The sequence below is a fragment of the Chrysemys picta genome, chromosome 10 (genome assembly GCF_011386835.1).
Source record: "Chrysemys picta bellii isolate R12L10 chromosome 10, ASM1138683v2, whole genome shotgun sequence".
Taxonomy (NCBI): domain Eukaryota; kingdom Metazoa; phylum Chordata; order Testudines; family Emydidae; genus Chrysemys; species Chrysemys picta.
The window spans coordinates 70,912,715-70,937,612 of NC_088800.1; the positions used below are offsets into that span (position 1 = coordinate 70,912,715).

A 24,898-nucleotide genomic window follows, 5' to 3' on the forward strand; every position below is an offset into this window, starting at 1 on the left:
AGGCCCATGCAGTTTGTAAGTCTGAAACAGACACACACAATGCCTATACAGCTTGCACAAAGTTCTGTGCACTAGGAGTGATGTCCTAAGCCTCTGTGCAAATCCCAAGGTGGAAGGGATAGCTCAGTGGTTTGAGCATTGGCCTGTTAAACCCAGAGTTGTGAATTCAATCCTTGAGGGGCCCATTTAGGGATCTGGGGCAAAAATCGGTCAGGGATGGTACTTGGTCCTGCTGTGAAGGCAGGGGAGTGGACTCAATGACCTTTCAAGGTCCCTTCCAGTTCTATGAGATAGATATACCTCCATATTTAAAAATGCAAGCAGACTTTATGTGGGGACCCAATCAGAAAAACAGAACTGGCCCCCTCCCAAACCTGGTAACAGTGCAGCCAGTGCTACTACAACTTGCAGCAGCATTCTTGGCCTAGTCTGCATCCTCGTGCATGGAATTCTGGCAATGGACCCAAACAGTTTGTGGATCTATTGCCCAAACTGCAACCTCTCTCCTGGTCCTTCCACAGCATCCTTATTCATAGTCCCAAGGAGCGTGCCGTCAGGACAGGTCTTCCCACAGGCAGAGGAACCTTCTGCAATCGCTAGGATTTCACCCTTAGGTAATACAATAGCGGGTTCACAGCTATTTGAGTAAATTCTACTTGATAGAGAAGTTACCTTTAGCCACAGAATCACTGAGGCACAGAGGTTTCAAAACAGCTGTTTATTAATAGACAGTGAAATATTAAAAATGAGTAACAAAAACTCCAACTTTTTGCTGAGGCAATAAAAGTGCACATGTATTTGGATATTAAATAGAAGAAGAGTTTATGAACATTTGTTCCGAACAAGCTAACGTTTTAAGCATATAAACACTTTCTTAAACAATAGCAGCTGAACAACACTTAGTTAAATCTTTGGTCTGATTATTAACCAGCAAAAATAATTGTACCATGAATGTCTATTTCAAAACAGACATTTAGTTTCGATTGCTTTGCAAGAAGATCCAAAAGAGGAATGCTTTAGTCATTTAATTAAGGTCTCATTTAAGAAGTGTTACGAACTTAACAATTAAACACTATAATTTCTAATACATGGGGAAAATAGATATGCAGTTCCAAAAATTCAAATGCACATCTCAATTTATTCTGTTTTTAGATGTAGCTTTTCCCCAAAAAAGTGACACCAGCCTTGATTATACCAAGTCCTTAAAAAATTGTTATGTAGTTAAAATACACAGTAGTGTCTAAGAAACACGTGTTTCTTTCTATATTTCATTTTTAATTTAAATACACAAACTATCATGCTCAGTCTACATTACATTGTAACAAGTAAGGCCCCAATCCTGCAAATACATGCGTGGAACATTACTCATGTGAGCACTCCCATGAGGGAAGAGAGTGTCAATGGGTTACTCACATGGGTCAAATTCTGCATGTGCATGTTTGCAGGATAAGATCCTAAAGATAGCACCAGAAACTAGTATTCGCACCACCACATTTCATTTGGCATAGAACGACATTAATAGTCTAACAGACCCAATTTTCAATAGTCACTTTAGTCAAACATAATAAGTATATCGATGAACGTAGGCATTATAGACACAGGAAATACCAACCAATACCCCAAATGTACACACCAGAATTGCTGTTCAATAGAGAATTTCAGTCTCTGATCCTGCATCATCTGAGTGCAAATTTGATTTTACTCATGTAAATAGCCTCATTGACTTCAAACAGGACTACTCATGTGACTGAAGTTAAAGCAGGTGCATAAGTATTTGCAGGATCAGGGCCTTGGTTTGCTCATATCACCAAGAACATAATCTCACATACACCTTATGTAGCAAAAGCTCCCATTAAAGATCAGCTTGATTTGAAGTTGTTAGTAAGCCTAAATCAATGGGAGTTTTGCAGTTGACGGGAACATGGGTATGGAGCCCCGCCACAACTGTAGCCTTGTTTTATATACATTTTGGAAGCACGGTTTAACATGGTTAAATCATTTCCCCCCCCCCACCTCAATCCAAATCTTCCATGACTCTTCTACAGGGTTCCTCCATTTGTCTCTGTGTCCTTTGGATTACCTGCACTGCTCTTTCACCAAGTGTTTCTGCTCCTCCTTATTTGTCCTTTCCCCCCAACTTTCGAGTTTCACTTTCAAACTATTTATATTCCCCAAACTCCCTTCTTATTATGCATTTCTTGATGTAACTTTCCCTTTGTAGTATCAGCGCTTAACAGCAATAAGAAAGTTGTATTAAATCTAATAGGTTTCCATGTATTATATAAGCCAGTAAGGAACACACACCAAAATTTACATAGTCCCCCTTGGAAAAAAAAAGTGTTACACACTAATGTAAACAAACAGATAGTTCACTAAGGTAACCATGTTGCCAGAATTAACTGTTGAACTAAATGTGTATTAAGTGCTCCAGGCAACCACAATACTTTGGACCTGATTCTCTAGCCCTTTCTCAGGCAAAACTCCTATTGACTCCAGGACTGCAGAATAGCACTCCTTGTATGTGTACCTAGGGCTGTCAATTTTGGTTGGACGTATTCCTACAGATTTCATCACATGACAATCTTTAAATGCTGGGCACTCCAGGACAAACCTGGAGGCTTGGCAACCCTATACAAGTCTGAAAAACAGTAAACGTTTGGCCTACTAAAAATGTACCAAGGTAGGTCACTTAGGTCCGCATGATGAGCACAGTGGTCAACACTACACATAAACAAGCCATTTGTATTTGCCCAAAGAGAGAACCAACGCTCCATGTAAAAATAACCCAACTTGAGAAAGTGACACTTAGGTGCTAAATTACCTGAAAATAAGACAGCAAAGGCAGTTTAAAAACCATATACAAGGAAACATGCATCTAAAACTGAAGAAATTTTCAGTTTAGTAAACTAGGTTTTATGAAGCTTTGTGGTGGTTTTTAAAAGTTTGCTATTTTCTATCATGTATGACTTACAGATAGAGAACACCAGCATAATATATACAGAACAATATTCTGAAATTTTAACAGTTTTCAAATTATTCCAAACATTCCCAGCTGTTCCCAATTCATTTACCGATTTAAAATTAAGCACAGCAGACTGTCCACATAGGACCCAATCCTGCAATCAGGCACATGCTTAACCTTACGCACATGAAAAACTCAATTACAGGCTTGGTGCCTTAATACTTTTAATTTTCAAGGATGCGGTCTCAGAATCTGTGGAAATGTATTTTGTATGACATTAGAGTTTGGATTGCTTAGAATGTGTACTTTTGCTGACAAACTGTGATGCATTTGGTTCAATAGTTTTTAACTATTTATATCAGAAATGAAGCACACTTTTAAAGAGCATATGAAATAGAAGCTTTCTAATCCTTTTCTACATACTATAGTTTAATGCAGCAATGGCCCATAAGGTCAAATGTATTTTCTCAGCTAAAATCCAAAACTAAACTATTAATGTATACTATCCAAAGACAGTAAGTGCTCATTACAGATCAATTGAGAAGTTGTATGAGGTATTCTCAAATAATCTATCTACACATGGAAATTATCTGGCTGGTGTTTACGTTAAAGGGACACCATCAAAGTTAATAAGTACTTACTGTACCATGAATTTGTCCCAAGTTTTGGGAACTTTAAGGCACCCTGAAATATTATTTTTACAAAAAAATATTTGCTGCACTACAACTACCATCTCTCGCTTCTAGTATCTCCTGGTCTGCTGCAGACCATAGTGCTGCCACAGTTCAAGAGTTTGGTTAGCTGATCCTCTAAAGGACCTTACTGACCTATCAGTGAAAAACACATGGGTGCAGCAGCGAGTTTACACCTCTACATTTTTGGAGTTACTTTAAATTTCACAGTATACCAAATAAGGTGTGGGGGAGGTTTGGTAGTTATTAAGGTACAGCAACTTTGAAGGAAGAAAAATGCTTCAGGTCTAACAACCAAGACAGAATGCTTAGAGGATTTACACATCCATCCATTTTTAATAAAAAAAATATTAATGCCTCTATGTTCAAACTAAATATTTAGTGCAGCCAATTACCATAAAATGAAGGCCTTTATGGAAATAAAGTGCTATTGTTCTTCTTTCATTTGTGAGCTGTATAATTATATTTTAATCTTTCAGAGCGACCTTCATTTTAACACAAATGTACAACTAGATTCTTCATACTTTTGTCAAATAGGTTTTAATGTCACGCCTCATAATTTAATTTTATATTAATTTGCATATTATTTAGCACAGTATATTAAATCACACAGACAACCACCGATGAGTGTCTCATTGAATAAATATTTCAAACTGTGTTTAAGGATCAAGAAACACCCTTGGCTCCTGCTCCATCTCAAAAAAGTACCTTGTCACACTGACTTTTTCCCATGCCATTAGTCTTTGATCCTGATTATCTTTTGCATTAAAAGAAAGCTCTGGACAGGGTCACTTTTGTGACTAAACTTTAAGATGACACTCCAAATTCATCAGTGTGAACCCCTCTATAAATCTGGTACTAAATTAGATTTACAAGTGGTTATTGTAGTGCTTTCTAATTAAGGCACTTTCCTGGAAGTTTCATAGTTTCTCCATGACTAATCATCATTACAAAGCTATTAAGATCTTAAAGCATCAGTATTTCTTAGTCTTAAATTTTGACCTTTGGATTTAGCAGATTACCACGACTAGGGAAACAAACACAGAACCCCATTTGATGCTGTCAGGCAGGTAGATCTCCCTTAGGAACCTCAGGTAGTTTACTAGCTAACACAGGTATGTACTTTGGCCACAAAGGCACTGACAAACGCCCCAGGTGATGCTCAGTTGCTTTGGGACTCTTGTCCGGTGTCGATGATGTGCTTACACAGCGTGGGGCTCTTCCTCAAGTACCTTGGACTACTGTACATTCGGATGATCTTAGGAGCCTGGTTCCAGGTGTTCAGAAGCTGGAAGGCGGCCAAATCTAGAGTAGGGGCGTCAAAGGCAGCCAGCAGATTGACGGGGGCAGCTTCCTTCAGGAGCTTAGGCACCGGCACCGCCTCGGGGACGTTGGCGTTGCCCAAGAAGAAATGCATCAGCACCCGCTTCTGCAGGCAGTCCCTGAGGTACAGCACCAGGTCCTCCAGCCGCTCCGCCAGGAACTGCTCCTCCCAGGCTTGCCAGGGGCCCCGGAGCAACAAGGAGAAGAGCGCCGTCTTGAGGATGTAGGAGGAGAGGACGCGGCTCCACTGGGCGCCGAAGGGCTGCTCCAAGCCCCGGCCGCGCAGATCCCGCAGCCCCTTGAGGATCTGCAGGCACTTGAGGTGGCAGGAGTTGGCCGGGGTCTGCTCCTTGAGCCAGCTCAGCAGCCGCTGCTCCTGCTTGGAGACGTTGAGCCCCCAGAGGGCCTGCAGGGGGCAGGCAGTGCCGGGCTGGGCTTTCCTGGCGCCGGGCTGCAGGGCGATGAGATAGACCGAGTCCCCCAGGGGGATGGCGGGGATGAGGCGCACGGCCATGGAGATGTGGCAGCAGACGTAGTCGGAGCGCGGCAGGATGTGCAGGGTGAGCTGGCGGCCCGGGCAGGCGGCCAGGCTGATGCGGCAGCGCTCCTGCAGCCGGTAGAGCACGGCGCCCAGGCACCGCTGCAGGTGGCCCTGGAACCAGCGCAGCACCAGGGCCGAGGACAGGTAGCGCCTGCCCTGCAGCTCCACGCAGAAGCCCTCGCTGAAGGGCCGGTAGCCCCGGGGCCAGGCGGCCCCTTGCGGGGCCTTCAGGGCGCAGGTGAAGGCGCTGCGCAGCTCCGGGGCCAGCCCCGGCTCCTCGGCGCCCAGGCAGCGGGGCTCCAGCTCCAGGCGCGGCGGCAGCCTCAGCGGCACCAGGATGTCGAAGCAGTCCGGGCTGCGGACCTTGTGCTGCTCGTAGGCGCTGCCGATCTGCACGAAGTCCCCGCGCAGGGTGGGGGTCAGGGACCCCGGCTGCAGCCCCTGCGCCTTGGCCGCCCGCACCAGCTCGCCCACGATGCGGCTCACGTGCGCCTTACTGTGGCCCAGCACGTGCGGGGAGAGGCGCAGCTGCTGCTCGTAGAAGCTCTCTAGCAGGCTCCGGCGGGCGGCGCTGCTCGGCGGCGCCTCGGGGCCGCATGCGGCTCGGGGCCGTTGGCCGCACTCCCCGCCGCCGCTGCGGGAGACGCAGTAGCGGAGCAGCAGGAAGCCCAGCAGCAGCAGCGCGGAGCCCTTGAGCAGCGGGACGGAGCCCGAGTCCGGGGCGCTGTCCGAGTCCGGGGCGCCCGCCCTGCTTCGCACGGCCTGGTAGAGGCACACGAGGGCCGTGCACAGGCAAGTCACCAGCGGCCAGAAGACGCGCAGGTTCAGGGTGTAGACGGTCATGGTGCGGCGAGAGCTCAGCCCATGGTACCGGCTGCGGTGGCGCCCCCCGGCCTCTGCATGCAGGGGGCGCCCGCCACCCCACTCACCAGCCTCCCCCAGCTCCGGGAGTCGGGACAGGCACCCCCCTGCCGGCTGCCCTAGACCCACTACCCCTGCCGTTCCCGGCGTGCCAGCTCCTCCCACCGAGTGCTCTTCCCCCACTCCCAGCTCCAGTCCCGGGACAGCCAGCCAGCCTCCTCCTCGTCCTGCTCCAGCCCCTGGGGTGCGCCCAGCCAGCCGCCGCCTCCGGGTCCTGCTCCACAGCCACTGGGATGCGCCCAGCCAGCCGCCGCCGCCGCCTCCGGGTCCTGCTCCAGCCCCTGGGGTGCGCCCAGCCAGCTGCCGCCTCCGGGTCCTGCTCCACAGCCACTGGGGTGCGCCCAGCCAGCCGCCGCCTCCGGGTCCTGCTCCACAGCCACTGGGATGCGCCCAGCCAGCCGCCGCCGCCGCCTCCGGGTCCTGCTCCAGCCCCTGGGGTGCGCCCAGCCAGCTGCCGCCTCCGGGTCCTGCTCCAGCCCTTTGGGTGCGCCCGGCCAGCCGCCTTCCCCCGCCTGCCTTCTGTCCCAGGACACGCACCCAGCCTCCGTCCCCCTGCCTGCTTCGGCCTCCTGTCCCGGGACACGCACTCACCGCCCCCTCGCCCCTGCTGTTGTGCTTCCTTAGTCCAGCCCGTCTCCCCCAACCGTTACTTAGCTCCGAAGCTTCCTCTTCCGAGGGGAAAAGGGGCCGCGTCATTTATTGTGTGAGCTCAGAGGAAATGCCAATGGTTTTGGCCAGAGGAAAGCGGGATCAGGCCTGGGGGTGTAGTCACAAGCCCCGCGGTTTGCCTGCCCAAAACTAGGGCACTGGGGTGGGAGAGAGGAGAGAAGGAACAGCCCCTCCCCATCCCTTCCCCTTTCCTCTCCGAAACGAAGGCGTTGTCATCAGAAGAACCCATTGACAGTTTTTGTCCAGGGGCTTCTTCATTCAAAACTTTAAGGGCTGCAGTTTCTAGTTCTCAAACTTTCAACGTTGGCTTTGTTCCCATTTTTAAACACCGAGTGATCAAAGACCAAAACAAAAACAAGACAGCAAAAGATTCATAGTGGGAACTCTCTGTACAATAGTTTTAATGCCATTTAATCTATTTTTAAATAATTTAGTTGGGGTTTTTTTAGATAAATTTACTTTAAAAAAAGAAGGCATAGGTTGATAAGAGGAAGCTCAGACAGATTTGTTTAAATAATCTGTCCAGCACATATCCAGGTACAGTGAGAACCTTGCTAATCAACTTGCTTTACTGTCATGAAGCCAACATGCCAGGCTCACTTATCAGCAACGATGCAAGAGAAGGGCACTGTAATAAAAAAAAAAAAAAAAAATCAGCAGGATGGTTACTTTAGAGGGCAAGATCCTCAGCTGGTGTAAATCAGGACAGTTCTATTGAAATGACAGCCATTCTTACAGAAACATAATGGAGTTTGAGCTGCAGAATCTGGGAGAAAATCAGTTCCAGGCCAGCTTAGATTTTTACAGACTATTTAAATAATATTTTAATACTGTTTTCATATTGCACATTGCATTAAGAAAAATTTAGTTAACAAAAATACAAATATTCAAAATAAATTAAAACTTGGCAAATCTATATAACTAGTGTGTCATGAACTAGGCGTGTGTGCACTGTCACTACTGCATCGTCATCACCGCAGAAGTCTTCAACTGATTATCGCAGGTTCTACTGTGCTAATAACTAACAGTGTTTCTCCTTAACTTCAGAAGTTAGAAACCCGTGTTTTTGCAAGGGAAGGCACTGAGTTCTATCCCTACTACCACTATGAAGGTTTCAGTGATTGATGTGCAGCACAGTGACAACTGCTGTTCCTAGGTAGCTCCAGGTTTATTACAATATTAATAACTGCTCCTGATAATGCCTCTTGTCACATCCTTGTTCTGTTAAATTCTCAGTCTGGGTGACACAAGACTTGCTCTCAGTTTTTACTGTGCCCAAATTGCTCACATACTGACATCCTGAAGGGAAAGGAGAGGACTTTGGGAGCAGTTATTAACTTAGTGACTAGTTCAGAATTTATATTATGAACCCTTCCTTGCCTATTGTAGGCCTGATGGCTGAGAGCAGTCAATTGCTATGACACTTGTTCCTGCAGCACAGAATTCAACAATAGCCATCTGAAAGAACCTTATGAGCTAACTCCACCTTTGATTCAGCAAAGATATATACTCAGAACTTGATACAGGAAGTTGCACAAGAAGGCAGTTTGGAGCAGTCACAGAGTGTAGTGAGCACCTTGCACAGCTACTTGCAATTCAGGACTGGAATGTGTGGAATGAGAGAACCATGAAGGGTGGGGTTGATTCACCTCTCCTGGCTTCACTCTGGGAGGCCAGTGCTAAACCCAGAAGGGCCTGTCCACACATGTCTTGAGGCACACTCCCACCACTCCAATTTGAGTATGCCAAGCCAAATAAAAAAAGCGAGACAACTGTTTAGCCCAGGGGTAGGCAACCTTTCAGAAGTGGTGTGCCGAGTCTTCATTTATTCACTTTAATTTAAGGTTTTGCATGCTGGTAATACATTTTAACGTTTTTTAGAAGGTCTCTCTCTATAAGTCTATATTATATAACTAAATTATTGTTGTATGTAAAGTAAACAAGGTTTTCAGAATGTTTAAGAAGCTTCATTTAAAATTAAATTAAAATGCTGATCTTACACCGCCAGCCTGCTCAGCCCGCTTCCAGCCTGGGGTTCTGTTCACCTAGGCCGGAAGTGGGCTGAGCAGGGCCTGCAGCCGGGACGTCGGCTGGCAAGGGGCTGGCAGCCAGGACCCCAGACCTGGGGGGGCGTTCAGGGATCAGGGCACTGGGGATGTGGAGGAGTGCAGGGCAGAAGGCTGGGTGTGTGGGGGGGTTCAGGGGTCAGGGCAGAGGGCTGGGGGTGTGTGGGGGTGCAGGGCAGAAGGCTGGGGGTGTGGGGGTCAGGGGGGACTGAGTGGGGCTGGGGACCGGGACCCCCCCACCACCACTCTCCCCTGTGGGGGCAGGAGGCAGAAGCTTGGTCCTGCGGCAGCCAAGTTTCCCCCCTCCCCCGCTTCTTCCCCCAGCGTGGTGCTTTCCTGCCCCCCCTCCCCTCCTCCGCCTCCTCTTACCGGGCAGGCAGCAGCATGCCACTCAAAATCAGCTTGCATGCCGTGTTTGGCACGCGTGCCGTAGGTTGCCGACCCTGGTTTAGCCGCTCACAAAGCTATGTGGGAAAGTTGGAAGGTTGACGTAAGTAAGCTCAGCACCTCACATGCAAATCCCCAGGTGCCACTAGGTACAATGAGTAGCCAGTCCCATGATACAATCCCTGAGACACACAGTCAGTATGACACGGAGCTGCACGCACTGACAAGGGAGACATTCTGCTGGCCCTTGATGCTGTGCACCATACATGTCACCCACCCAAATTTACACACTTTGCCATAATTTAATCCTGCCCTCTATCCCACGTAGCATAGGGCCTTGAAGTGAATCTTTGAATTCCCAAATGCTCTCTCAATCTTCCTCCTTATTCTCTGAGCAGCCCTAAATGCCACTCTCCCATAGTGGCGGAATTGGGGAATGGGGTCATCAAATACAAGTGCAGAGGACAGGCACTGTCATTTGCAGAACTGCAAGGAATAGAGTCAACATCCCTGAAAACAGACATGTACCTCACACAGGGAAGTAGTAGCCATGCTGCTGACGTAACAGGATTGGTTAGAACCACTGTAAACATGTGAGACAGGACATTGCAGTTGCTAGCACAGTTGAATAAGCTGGATCACATGCCAGAAGCAGAACGAAGTTGCTCATGCAAATACAGCAGTCAAAGATATGGGTAGCCACCAGGCAGATGTTCTCCACTGGGCATGTAGGCCCAGAACAGCAGCATGACAGCAGTACCACGCCCAGTTTCCAAACAACCCAGCAATTAACAAAGGCCGACCACACACTCCATGAATAACCATCCTTGCTCTGAGCCCCATTATGTGAGAGAAGGCTTAGGAGCAGATGATTCAAACATGTGAGGGTCATTGCTGCTTCTGGGAAGGGATGCATATGATCATGCCATTGGCATCACAGATCACTTGCGTATTTATGCTGCAAAACACTTTTGATTGGGAAGCATGTCCACCTGACCAGAAGGCGGGATGATTGCAATAAACATGCATGCGATGAATGGCCTGATAGCAGTTGGAAAACTCACAATTGTGAGGAAGGCAATCCCCATATCTCCACCAGCGTGGCTGCCTCTACATTGAACTTAGACAGATGCAAGAACAGGCTCATCATCGCCCCTATAAAATCTTCAAGAGATGACACACAGCCAGCTTCAACTGGTTGTCACCCCCCTGGAAAGATCTACTAGCCAGGACATGAAGGACAGCCAGAGGTAGCTTCTGGAGAACAAGTATTGGCCAAGAGCTCTCTGATAAATTGTAGTGGGGGAAAGGCTGGAGAGCAAGACAGAAGGAAAGGAGACTCACTAATCATACTTAGTGGGAGAATGACACTCCTGCATATGTAATTACACTAGCTCCAGCTGCCAGTGCAGAAACAATAACATAAAGAGGATGTGTGGTCTGGCAAAGATGAAGTAACAGCCTCAGGCTAAATAATATATAATGCAATTTGATACCAATAAAACCACTGTGTTCAGTTCACATATATACACAGTTTGCACTAAAAAACCCCACAGTTATAAGTAAGCTTTTAAAATAGTTTTCTCAACCTTTCTGTCCTCAGGCATGATCTACAGCAATACCCTTGGTTCTCTGGAAGAAAATCTTACCTGTAATGTTATTTCTCACAAAAGAAACTTAAGTCATTAGTGCTTAAATGCTTCTGTGATTCTTTTGTCTGATCTTCTCCCTTATGATTCTGTGGGTATCGCTGATCTCTTCAGAGCTGTATTTCTTTGTGTCACACTTTTGGCATCCTTCAACGATGGGTAAGCACCCCATGGTAGCTGGATTTCTGAGCTTGTGTTGGCAACTAAACATCTGGTGCTTCCAGCAACTCTACGTGCAGCTTATCTGACATAAGTATTTGAGAGGTATAAAGCTCACAAATGCTTGTTCTACACTTAAAAGTTACATCGGCATAGCTACATCAGTCCAGGTGTTCAAAGACCACACCTTTGACTGGCTTAGCTATGGCAACACAACCTCAGTGTAGATGCAGCTGTGTCAATGGAAAAATGCTTCTGTTGATGTAGCTAACTTTATTCGGGGAGGGGGTGTTCCTACACGGACAGAAAAACTTCTGTTGGTGTAGGCTGCATCAATACAAGCGGGCTATTCCGACAGCTACGCTACCACGGGCTCCGTAGTGTATATATAGCCCATGTCTCCAGACTCCTGAATTATATATGTCTGCTCATATTGATGACACAGCTGTTGATTGATTGCCAAGGATTATTAACTTTCCCATAGAACTTGTTCTTTGGTCCACAGATTTGTTTTGTTTTGTTTTCACTTTTGAACACTAAGTACTTACTGATTTTCTCCTCCACCTGCATTTTTTCTCCTGCCAGCTCTGGAAATTTATGCCTGTGTCATCAGTATAAAGTTCCTTACAGACATTAGTGAATTTGCCCGTAGGTAGCTGAGCCTGACATTTGAATAGGCTAGCAAGCTGAGTGAACTCTGAGGAAGGCTGGGACTTGCCTACTGTAAAACTGACTGTTCTAAAACTGAATTCCTGGTTCTTTTAGGTATTGACTGCTGTTATGGTTTTGATGACTTGAGACTGAGAGGCATTTTCACCTGCTCAGAGAAGAGAGCTTAGAAGACCTGGTCTATGACTAGGGATCATAGGCCCTACAGTAACACAAATAGTAAATAATAACACCTCTACCACAGCATGCTTGGAGTGGGGGAGTCAAGTGAGCTGCTCTAGCCATTAAAGTTTTAGGTCTGTGAAGATCAGAAGGTGCAGTTTCAAGACTGTAGTAAAACTCTGCCACACAGTGGCATAGTAACTGATAAACTCAGGAACTGAGTCGGTCTGGATTTTTCCCTATGCAGAACAACAATGCTTTTTGTGCACAGAGTAGTTTCTCTGTTGCTGAGTGTTTCTCCTGACTACAGGGCTATATATTCTCTAACTTTGGGTTTGTTTGGTTTTTTTTTTTATATATATATATATACACACACACATTTGGCCCTTTCTATATACAGGGATTTTAAAACTTGTTAGCATCTTTTTAGCAGATAGTGTTTAAACATGGTTCTTGCTAGAAATGTGCTAACTCATTCACAGATATCAGTTTAGCCAGGAACATCATTCCGAGCTGCCTTCTGTTTGTTTTCTGAATTTTCAGACTGCTTGCTGAAGTATAAAAAGCTTCTATTTATGGCTCTGCTTTGTGGTTTAATTCCAGAGGGTGAAGCTCTTATTGTGTTATTGTGATTTAGCTGCAGTAGAGTGTTGATCTGAGGTCTTTGGCTACACTGGCAGAGAGGAAAGATATAGATGTTTAAAAGATGTAGGTGAGCAGACAGATTGAAAATTCAGTTAACAATCAGAAAGTCTCAGTATAAGAAGTCAGCGGGGAAAGGATTCAAAACACAAGTACCAAAGAAAAGAAAAACCTCAAGAACACCTCCAATGCACTTCTATATAAAATAAAATCTTACTTCTAGTTAGTGAAAAAATCATATTTCACAAGGAGAGGTTTATGTTCCCTGACTGGGATACTGTAGCCCTAAACTATGCTTTTTTTAAAGCCTAGGAACACACCCACAAACAATTTTTATAGCATTATAACAAAAAAATCCCAGTAATATGCCAGTGCAGTAGAGTCAAGAGCATGTGGCCTGGCAGTTATGGTACCTTTGATGTCACAGTCCTGATCTCAAAATATGAGCAGTTCCACCACTATTGGCAGGTCTTGAAACCAAACTGGAAATGAAAAAGCATCTATGGGATTTTTTCCCCTTCTTGTTTCACATTTTCTTGCATTTCCCTACAAAGCAGCATATACAAAACAAATGTCTAGGAGAGCAGAAGGATATTCTTGTATACCGTTTGATGAGAACCTGTTTCACTTGTTACATCTTGTGATCACCCTCAAAAATATAAAACACAGGTCCAGAAAACTTGTGAAGCAGACTACCCACCTCAGCACATTTTAGATCTTTTTTTATCCCATTATTTGTATGATGATATTCCTTTCTCAGTGAGAGTTGTATGCATGGAGCTGACCAGATGACAGGGCAAAAGGCTACCTACAAATATACTGCATGAAACCAAATTCTGCTTTCTCTGGGACACTTTTAGAATAAAAATGTAACATGCAGAGGAGCAAACAAACATGTACGCCTCCTAACTCAGGACTCTGTGCCAAGTCTTTGGTCTGATAAGGCCCTGCTTTTTGGAAACCCTACCTGGTCAGCACCTCTTACCAGCACACACCCAGGGCCTAGTAGCCTGCAATGACTCACCTGACACCTTGACATGTGGGCCAAGACTCCAATCACATCTTAGTTGTCAAAACCCTCCCTCCTTCTTATCCTCCAGCCTCTGACTTCCCTCCCCCAGGGATAACATTTTGGACAGTACTGTAACATTCATTAATTATTAACACTAATCACCTGGTAAATTGACACAGCTCTTTACAAACGTGTAGTAATAATAATCCATGCTGCTTATTGCCTCGGCCCCCTCCCTTCAAATAGCTCCCATTGCACCAGGTCCAACAGATAGCAAAACTAATACAGCCCTAGGAAAGCAAATGTACCATTGTTTGCATAGTTCCCTTGTCTGAGACTGAGCCTTTTTGGTGCTGTTTTGGATGATCCCACTTGACTGCCAGGCTATTGAGTAACTGGCCTGCTTCAGGAGCCTTTGCTCTTTCAAGAGGTAATAAAATTGTACAAGACTTGCACCCTCAAATGCAGCACATGTCATCTGGCTTAAGGTTTTGCTAGGGGCCTGAAACCTGGGCAACGGCTCACCAAGTGGTTTGCAAACAGCGTTTCAAAACAGCCTGGGCTGATTTTCCCTGAGAGGCTGGTCTACAAACCTTTTGCACTAATGGGACTTTTTGATAGACTTTACAGGAAGCCCAAAGGTGGAGAAAATCGCAGCAGCCCAGGCTAGAACTGAACAAGGTGCTGATTGTCACTGCAGTATCTAGATCAGGGGTAGGCAACTATGGCACGTGTGCCAAAGGCGGCACGCAAGCTGATTTGCAGTGGCACTCACACTGTCTGGGTCCTGGCCACCGGTCCGGGGGGCTCTGCATTTTAATTTAATTTTAAATGAAGCTTCTTAAACATTTTAAAAAACGTATTTACTTTACATACAACAATAGTTTAGTTATATATTATAGACTTATAGAAAGAGACCTTCTAAAAATATTAAAATGTATTATTGGCACACAAAACCTTAAATTAGAGTGAATAAATGAAGACTCAGCACACCACTTCTGAAAGGTTGCCTACCCCTGATCTAGATTGAGGGGAAAGGCTCCTGCCTACAAGCCAGCCATAAATAAAAGGAATTACGGACCACCCCCAATGGCAGAGAATCCAGGAGCAGCAATGAATCCAACAGGGCCCCAAAGCAATGGACCATTGTGGCAAAACACACTCATGCACCCTCAACAGATGGTATAGACACTGCCCCAGTGCATTCCTCTACATGCTTCCCTTTACCAAGGACCTCCTGGTCTGTCTCATGCAGCCCGTTCATTCTCACCCAGATCCATCACAGTCAGATGCCGGAAAGGAATGGAGCTGTAGAATCGGGGTCTGATGTATCAGCATACCGTAGCCCAAAACATCTCACAGTTCCCTCTAGTGGCATTTTGTGCACATTGAACCGGTGAGAGTGACCAAATGGAACTCTGACTATGCCAGATATGTAAGAGACTTCTGGGAGAATGACCCACTGCCCAGCACTACCATCTGTGACCTCACCCAGGACCAGAGCAATCTAAGGACCACTCCATCTGCTCCTGCAGGCAACTTAACAATGCCTGATGGTAGATAGTATCAAAATTAGAGTGGTCATAGTGTTTTAAGTAAAAATCTCCATCCCTTTATTTCAGACTGCCACTTTGCCTATCTATTTTAATGGCATCATTTGATTATGTCATTCTGCAGTTATGCCTTGGGGGGTTGTTTTTAATTCATTACTTTATACAACATGATATCATACATTACCAGAACTATCATTTATCCAAGGATCCTACTTACGTTCTATGCTAGTGGAGAAGAAAATAATCACTTCACCTCACCTTCAGTACTCAAACTCACGTTGGGGTCTGTTTTACATGTACTGGTCTAAAACAGAATTACAGTGATGTAACCGCACCCACTCAGTGAGGTATTCTGTCTCTAGTGGTGGAACTAGCATTACCTGCAGCTCCTTGGACCTAGTCCCTCTGTAGCCTGTGAGATTCTACTGAGACATACTCACACAACACAAACACGGTTCATGACAATGTGAACAAACAGAACCTGCTATTGGTTTAGATTTGAAGCCTTTCTATTTTAATAGCTCAATCCATCTCTATCACTGCATCAGATAAGAGGACTTGGTTTACAAGAACAGCAGGTTTGCAGGAGACCATCTCTATGGAGCACTTTGTGGCCAGAGTTGAAGAGGGTCAGTGTGTTGATTGGACAGTATCACTCACAGGGATTTGGGAGTGGAGAGGCTACTGCCATTTTTCTTTTAACCCATTCTCCTGTTTAATAAATGGTATATTCTTGCCACCCACCATAGTCTGTTTGTTCACTAGCTATCTCTGTGATGCTCCAGATTTCACTGGCCTTATAATGCTTATTCGCAAAGGATCATGCTTGCCCATAACTGGACCTGGATTTATTCTATAAATCATGAGTAACCCAATCCAGTATTTCCTTGGTTTAAAAGCACAGGCTTGATGAGCAATTCATATTCTGATCCCTTGTCCAAAGGTATCCTTACAAACTCCAACACCCTGCACAGATGAACAATGCAAACAACATCTGGCTCACCTCGAAGCCAGCACTTACTGTTTCACTTTAAATAAACCTTCTAGGAAACTTTGCATGGAAACTCTTGGGTAAAAAAGACTCAGCGCCTCCTGCAGAGCTGAATGTGGGATATTTAATTGTTACCTATTGTTATGTTATAGTGCAGGAAGCCCTGCCCACCTGTTTCCAGCTGTCCTAAGCAATGAACTGTATAAAGGGAACAGAAACAGACAATATCTACATTAATAAAAATTGGAAACCATCTTCAAAACCCTGGGCACTGTGAAATATGATCAGTGTGGCCCTTTTAAGATGCTGATATCCGGAACAAAGTTAAATGCTGCAGAAGGAGAAGGAAAAAACCCTGGGGAGCAAATACACAGCTGTCACAGAGAAAGGAGATTAACAGTAATTGCAAATGGAGGTATTTACTTTAGGGATCATGGAAACTTTTTATGAGAAATATAGAAATGCAATAGTTGGTTCAGATCATGGTTATTACTAATACTCAGTTTGCAGGCACACACACTTGTGTCTAACTGAAGATTGGTTGACCATCTGTAATAGGAAATGAAGACATAATATGTAACATTTTGACAAGCCAAATTAAAAATAGGAAACAAAGTTAAAACTGAAGCCTTGTCTAAACTAGAAAAGGTAAACTGGTTTAACTAGACCAATTTAAAATTAATCTAGTTCAGTGCAAATGTAGATGCAGTTAAACCAGTTTAACCATTGCTTAAACCAGTTGATCTTAGTCCAGCAATTTGCTGGTGAAAATTGAAGCCATTTAAGTGAAGGTTAAACCAGTTTAAATGCATCTACTTTAGGAGTTTGCATTGTTTAACTAGATTAAGTTTAGTCTCAACTTCCTGCTTTTTCTGGCTTGTTGCCCAACTTCAGCATTACTAGAACATTTTTTAAAAAATAGGAAAGCTATGAAAAGCATAAGAATATAAGAATGGCCATTTGGGTCAGACCAAAGGTCCATCCAGCCTGGTCTACTGACAGTGAGTGAACCTAACAGGTAATGATCAAGAGATCTCTCTCCTGCCATCCATCTCCACCCCCTGACAAACAGAGGCTAGGGACACCATTCCCAAGCAGATCTGTCAGACAAATAGAGTCCGAGTCTCCTCTCACATTGGCTTTACACCAACTCCACTGGCCTCAAGGGAGCTGCTCCTGATTTTCATGGGTACCAGTAACAGTAGAATCAGGCTCAAAGGTTGCCCAGTGTTTTGTGGGAAAGTGATGCTCTTTGGCTGAACACACACGTTCACCAGTGACCCTTGTGTACAGACTAACATGCCCCCAACTTTCTTGATAGCAACACACATTCCTCGTATACAGATATGAAAATGATTCTCTTCACCTGTCTTGAAGTAATTCAAGTATATCTAAGGCTTAGCCTATGCTAGAAAGCAGGGACATGCACAAGCAGGGGCAAGGGCCCCCCAATAAATGGCAGGGCAAGGAGAGTGACCTCCTCCAACCCCAGGGCTGCAAAAGTGGTCAAATTTAAATTCCTGCACACGCCCTTGATAGAAAGGGTTGCCAGTATAGTTATACCAGTATAGCTATATTGGCAAAATCTTCTAGTGTAGATGCTTAAACTGGTTCCCTGGACAAAATAATCTATACTAACAAAACAGTGCTTTTACCAGTATAACTGCATATGTACCAGGGCTTTTGCTGATATGGAAGTGTCAAACAAATCACATGCCAACGGCCATTACTATGCCAGGAACAGTTTTAAGTGAAGCGCTGGTTAAAGGACGAGAGCCAGTGTCTTTGAATGCCATATGTAGCTGAGAGCACCAGAGAAGTTTAATGTAGGTGAGGGAAAGGAAGAAGAAGGAAAAAAGCAAGATACTGAAAGTTGCTACATCTGATAAGATAAAGAGTCTAGTTCAGTCCTATGAGTTGAAATTCAAGGTTACTCCCATCCACACAGGAATATGATGCTCCCCAACTATCATGTGTTACCCCCATGCACACATGACCATGATTCTCAGCTGACTGATCCTGCATTGCTCCTATGTGCATAGAAACCACTACTCTATTGCTGTGCTGAAATCACAAGTTATTCTTGTGCAAAAGGACCCAGGGATGACAAACACTCATATCCTTTGGGCTAGTTTGTGCTCACCGCACCATGCAGCTGTGCATTAGCCTCCCTGCTGAGAAACGGGGGAACAAGAGCGAAAAGCAGCCGTGAAATGGCTGGGAGGTTTTACTGGAAACTGTTGTCTGGGGCAGCATGAATCCACAGAGCACCCATGCCTATTCCAAGCCTGTGCATCTGGGATGCATTTGTTTTTCATCACAACTATTTCTGGCAACGCCAGTTTCCTTTCAGTTAACAATGCTGCTAATGACAGATAAATTTTTCTCTCGTGGATGTGGTTTCAGGGCCCAATCGTATGAAGTGCTGTGTGACCTTCACTCAGTCCCTGTGGAGTCTGAGGAATTATAGTCACATGTCAAAGACATTCATCAATGTGTCACATTCATGAAATCAGTGGGAATGGAGGGTGCGTTGTCCCTCACAGGATTGGGCCCTCTGACGTCACAGCTCTCTCATTGTCAGGAGGGATTAGTGGCCTGCCAGAATGGAAAAGAGAGGTTTGAATCTGGGGGCAGAGTTCTCGTATAGGCGGCAAGTTCCATATCCACGTGGTGCTCAGGCACCAGCAATATTCAGAGCCAGGGGCCCAGCTCCAGCAATACTTGGGGCCCAGTGTCCCCCCCACGCCTTCTCTGAGTGTCCCCTGGCCCCGATTTGCTGGCCCCGCCCCTCCCCGGCTCGCCTTTCACAGGCCCTCCGGAGTAGTGTCCCTGTCTCTTCTGTGTGCTGCCTCCTGGCAGCAACTGCTGCCGCAGGGTCCTAGCACCCCCCATCTCCACTGCCAGGGCAGACTGACTCTGAGCCTGCCCTTCCCCCTCAGACCCTTCCCTTTTCCAATGGGACCCTCCAGCAGCACGGGGACCTCCTGCCCACAGTCACCGCTCCTGCCCCATGCTGGGCAAGGAGGCAGCCCCATCCCTCACCCCCAGTGAGGCCACAGTCAGGGGCAACAGCAGGGGAGGAGGCGTATGAAGCGCCCCCCGGCACCCACCACGAGGGAGGCGAGGGAGATTCCTTGACCTGAGAGGGACCCTAGGAGCACATGCAGTGACAGTGGTGGGGATGAGTGTGCTGCTGGGGGGGGGGCGGGAAAGGGGGGCTCGTCGCCCAGAGCTTGCTGCTGCCGGCAGGGAAAGAGCTGGGGGGAGTCCTCCTCTCTGGCCCCTGTCCCAGAGCAGCCTGCTGTGAAAGTAGAATGAATTATGTTGTAAAAATAGAATGGATTAAAGAAATGCTGTATGTACTTTTAAGCAGAAATAAGGAATGCTGAAATACAGGTGTCAGGAAAAGGAACATTAAGGCATAAACAATGAGGCCACTTAAGCTAATGGTGGAACATCAGCCGGAGATCTATACAAGTTAGTAAGAAAATTGAATATGTATGTCTAGCCTTGGTTAAACTTGTCAGTTCTGCTTTCTTTGTCCTCTTGTTAAGTTCGCACCCTTTTTATCTGTATAAAATAAGGTAATGTGGGTCTTGGATGGTGCTCATATTATCTGAATGTATTAGCAGAGCGCTGTGCTAATAAACAGATTGGTCTAACAAATTGTGAGTCCTGAATCTAACTTTGACACTGCCTACACCCCAAACTCATTCCCAGCTCTGCCCCACCCCAGAGCCCACACCCCCAGTCAAAGCTTTCACCCCCCCACTGCACCCTCAACCCTCTACCCTAACCCCTCCAGCACCCCAAACACCTTATCCCCAGTCCCAGCCAGAACCCTCACCCCCACACTCCTACTGTTGCCCTGAGCCCCTCCCACACCCCAAACCCCCCATTGCCAGCCTCAGACAGAGCCCTCACCCCCTACACCCCTACTCTCACCCTGAGCCCCTCCCACACTCCAAACCCCTCATCAGCAGCCACACCCCACAGCCCTCACCCCTGCACCCCATCGCTCTGCACTCCTCCCATCCCAAAACTCCCTCCCAGAGCCTGCACCCTGCACCCCAATCCCCTGCTGCAGCCTAGGGCCTGCACCCCAGACCTCCTCCCTCACCCAAACTCCCTCCCAGACCCTTGGGCAGGTGGGGAGCAGAGTTTGGGGGGGCGGGTTCTGGGCACCACCAAAATTTCTACAAACATGCCACCCCTGCATGACAGTGCTATTATTTAGTATTGCAAGTGGTCAAGAATTTGTGATTTCACACAGATTAGAGAATGAATCAGTGGCAGAGTTTGGAGTAAAAGCCAAGATTCCTACTTCCCAATCCCTCTGGTCTAACCACCAGATATACTCCTTCTTCCCCAGCCTGAACTGATCCCAGGCTATTCTTCAGGAAGGATTGGTCTAAGGAGAGTCCCAGTCATCAGGGACTGGACGGGGACGGGGACACAGACACACACACACACTCTCTCTCTCTCTCACAATATTTACTCCAGGGCAGAGGGTCATCATTTTCACCAGCACACGTAAAAATTCAATGCATACAGATTTGTGAATTTATCTCATTCTTTTTGCAAGTCAAACAGCTCTTCAAGGAGCGTTGTCACCTTAACCACAACACAAACTGCCTTCCACTTTGAAAAACAAATTCAAGGCAAGTAGAGAAAAGCCCTCTCTCTTACCACACAAACTTTGAGATGTGAGTTTTCACTGGTTTCACCAACACTGCAACCTTCTGTTAACTTCCATCTTGGCTGTAGCAGCGATGGCAGAGCGGCAGATGGTAACAGCAATAAGCTGCCTCTCATCTGCCTTGGAGGACACTCTGGTACAGAATTGGAAGCAACTAGGAGAGTGTTGCTCATTAGAATAGCTGTCTCTTTTAACTTTGCTTTGTACCATTAGACTGGCCATTAGATTTGAACTGGAGCTTTGTGCCAGGCTAACAGACTGCGGCAGTGGACTGAAAAGATGAGACTTCATTGAAATAAAGCACACAAAACTCACGCTGCGGGGAACAAGCTGTTAGCAGTTTGTAATGCATCGTAAGATGATCCCAGTTCTGCTATCATTACTAACAATTATCGTCATAATTCTGGGCCAGATCACTCTCTCCCCATGGGAAAACCCCTGGGAGGGAGCCTGGGGGCAGAGGGGAAGAGAGAAATGCCAGGAAGTCATGCTCCTCGGGTGTCCTGCAAATTCTTCCGTTATGCCCTGAGATCTCAAGGATGCCATTAAATCTATATAGCCCACAGGGCCTGCATGAAGGCCCTGGGCTTCCATACTGACTCCTGGCCACCTATGTCTCCATGTCTAATGACACACAAGCAAAATGGCCTTGGGAGGGAGGGCAAACAGCTGAACACAGAAATATTAAGAGCCTGGATCGAGTATTAATGTTTCCCAATATTTTTGTGAGGACTGGGGAAGGGGCATGATGTATGTTCCTCTAGCCCCATTCCTTGCCATGCACCCACCCTTTTCTTCCCAACGGAGGGATCACTGCACAGTCTGGGGCCTGTGGATGATTGTGCCACAAAAGCAGCTGAGCTCTCGCTCTCTCATGATATGCTCTGAGCATGCCCCACTCTGCTCAGTCCTGGGCGGATTGGGCAGCATGAATGTTCACATGAGCCCAGGAGGATAAGTGGCTCGTTGGTGTTATCACTAAGGGGCAAATAACCACAGTGATGGCACTAACACTGGGAATGTGACCATGTGGCTTTGGGGGATCACCGGAGCGTCTGAATGAGGCAGTGAAATGCAAAATCCCAGACCAGTTATGCTCAGACAGGACAAAAAGAATGAGGAGTACTTGTGGCACCTTAGGCTTGGTCTACACTACCCCCCTAATTCGAACTAAGGTACGCAACTTCAGCTACGTGAATAACGTAGCTGAAGTCGAAGTACCTTAGTTCGAACTTACCTTGGTCCACACTCGGCAGGCAGGCTCCCCCGTCGACTCCGCGGTACTCCTCTCGCCGAGCTGGAGTACCGCAGTCGACGGCGAGCACTTCCGGGTTCGACTTATCGCGTCCAGACTAGACGCGATAAGTCGAACCCAGAAGTTCGATTGCCAGCCGCCGAACTAGCGGGTAAGTGTAGCCAAGGCCTTAGAGACTAACAAATTTATTTAGGCATAAGCTTTCGTGGGCTAAAACCCACTTCATCGGATGCATGGAGTGGAAAATACAGTTGGAAGATTATATATATATATATATATATATACACACACACACACACACACACACACACAGAGAGAGAGAGAGAGAGAGAACATGAAAAAAAATAGTTATTGCCATAACAGCTATAACAAGACTAATCAATTAAGGTGGGCTATTATCAGCTGGAGAAAAAAAACTTTTGTAGTGATCATGAGGATGGCCCATTTCCAACCGTTGACAAGAAGGTGTGAATAACAGTAGGGGGGGAAATAGCATAGTTTTACTTCATTACACAAAGTAAAACCATTTCCCCATGTTCCCTCCACCTGGCTACGCCACTGTGTCTGTCTGGTGGTTTGAACAGCATGTAATTTGGACTTTTATGTAACCCCCACCCACCTAGTGCAGTGTTCTGTCCCCGCCTAGCGGTAGCTGGGTCACATACAGAGGTTGATGAGCCTCTACAGCCTACGACAGTGACCACCGCTGGCAGTTTAAGCTCACGTAGTAGCCGCTTATGTTTTTACATCCAGAGGCCCTAGGTCTGATTCCTGCTGCCGATGACCCACCAGGGGGAGTGGTGTTCCCTTTACCTTGCCATGCAGATGGAGCCCCAGTTTTTCCAGATGTGTTTTAAAAAACAAATGTAAAGTTATGACTTTCTATTGCCCCTTGGTCTGGTGTGGCTGTTTGCGGGGGCAAGGGGGCAGGGTCTGAGTTATGCTCAACTGTCTCAGAGGCAGCCTGCACTCATGAAAATCCCTGGGGAGAAACCAGCTCCATCACTACAGTCCAGCTGTACCCCAGGTACAGGCAGTCTGGGGTGCTTTTAACATGCCCCTTTGGAAATCCCCAAGTGCCTAGCCTATGCTTTGTGCCCATTTTTCTTCCCCAATGGGACACTTTCACCACTTTAGAAACTGTGGCCTTTAACTATATAATAATCTGCAGGATCACACGGCCTTTGGCAAAGACTTCCATCTAAATGAATCTTTACTGATAATCTGGTACAAACCAAACCTTTGATGATTTCTCACAACACCAAACATACTACACTAGAGTATACACCATTAATATCTGCTTAAATATCAAAATTATAACATCTTACATAGACATAAATAAAGGACCTCTAAATAGCCGTATGAATTTCACTCATTCCAGTGGAGTAGATAGCATTTAGTTTATATAAGAAACTCTCTCCCATCTGGGAAACTTCACATCACAGTGATGGCTCATGAAATCTGACTGCATAAGTAAGGGCCCAATCCTGCAAGGTACTGCACAGCCTCAGCTCCTAACTGGAGTCAACAGGAGTTGAAGTCACTGAACTCCCTGTAAGGGGCACTCAGCAGGATCAGGCCCTAGGAAAAAAATGTGAAACACTAAGTCAAAAGTGTGACCAGTCTAATGCAATGTGACTGAGCACTTACAATAGATAACCGGGTGAGTTAACAGCTAGGGAGCAATGCCTCACCAAATAAGTCATTCAGTGTTAATAACAAAACTGAACTATTATAAGATTCTTCCCCAAAGGTTTTAACCACAATCCCACAGATACAAAGCACCCAACTTTAAACAAACACTAGGGTGAAACTGGAGCTTAATTTGTAATGCAAGAGGTGCTGGGGCTCAGGTAGGTTTTTTTACTTTCATAACTGATGTAGCAAGTCCAGAGATGCTAAGCCTAGCTGTCAAGCCCTGGCACAAATTAAGCACTGGGCAAAACATGCAGAGATCCAGACCTCACCCCAAGAGCTACACACGGGTTAGCCCATTCCCAGGATTTGGTGCATTAATTTTGGTGGAATAAATGGGCCTAGAAAGTCAAAGGCATTAATGTGACCCTGGCACGTACAATACTAAACAGTTAAAAGTGGCTGGGAGGTTCGAGTACCAAAATACAACAGCTCAGAAGGGATGGGGCAGATCTGGTGAAAGGCCAGCAGCAGGGAGGGGGCTAGGCCATTATTCCCCCATCATCAAAGCCTCACAGGAAATCTGTGAGCGATCTGATGCATCTGTAATGAAGTGCCATTCTTCTCAGGAACAAGAAAGAACTGGAGGAACAAAACAACAGGAGCCTAGAGCACTGACCAGCTAGAAGAGATGATGCTAGCAATCAACAGCCATTTGCAAAATGACCACTGTGGGGCTGCAGTGGGTTGGCTCGAACAAATTTAAAGGGCCAAGCTCAGAAAGGCACACTAGGCAGAAAGATCTTATTAGAGGGAAATCCTGCACTGGGAAAACTGAGGAGGGATGCGAAAGTTACTGAGGAAGGAGCTTCAGTAAGCCACAACTTTATCATAGTAGCCTGTGGCTG

The 24,898-nt window shown here is 46.3% G+C and overlaps 1 protein-coding gene across 1 annotated transcript; it reads right to left on the bottom strand.

Moving 5' to 3' along the window:
* Nucleotides 1-703: 703 nt before the first annotated feature.
* ITPRIPL2 (ITPRIP like 2) lies at nt 704-7,478 on the bottom strand. Its single transcript, XM_005307192.4, has one exon. The coding sequence runs from the start codon at nt 7,133-7,135 to the stop codon at nt 4,817-4,819; it is 2,319 nt and encodes a 772-aa protein (XP_005307249.2). The 5' UTR covers nt 7,136-7,478; the 3' UTR covers nt 704-4,816.
* Nucleotides 7,479-24,898: the final 17,420 nt, after the last annotated feature.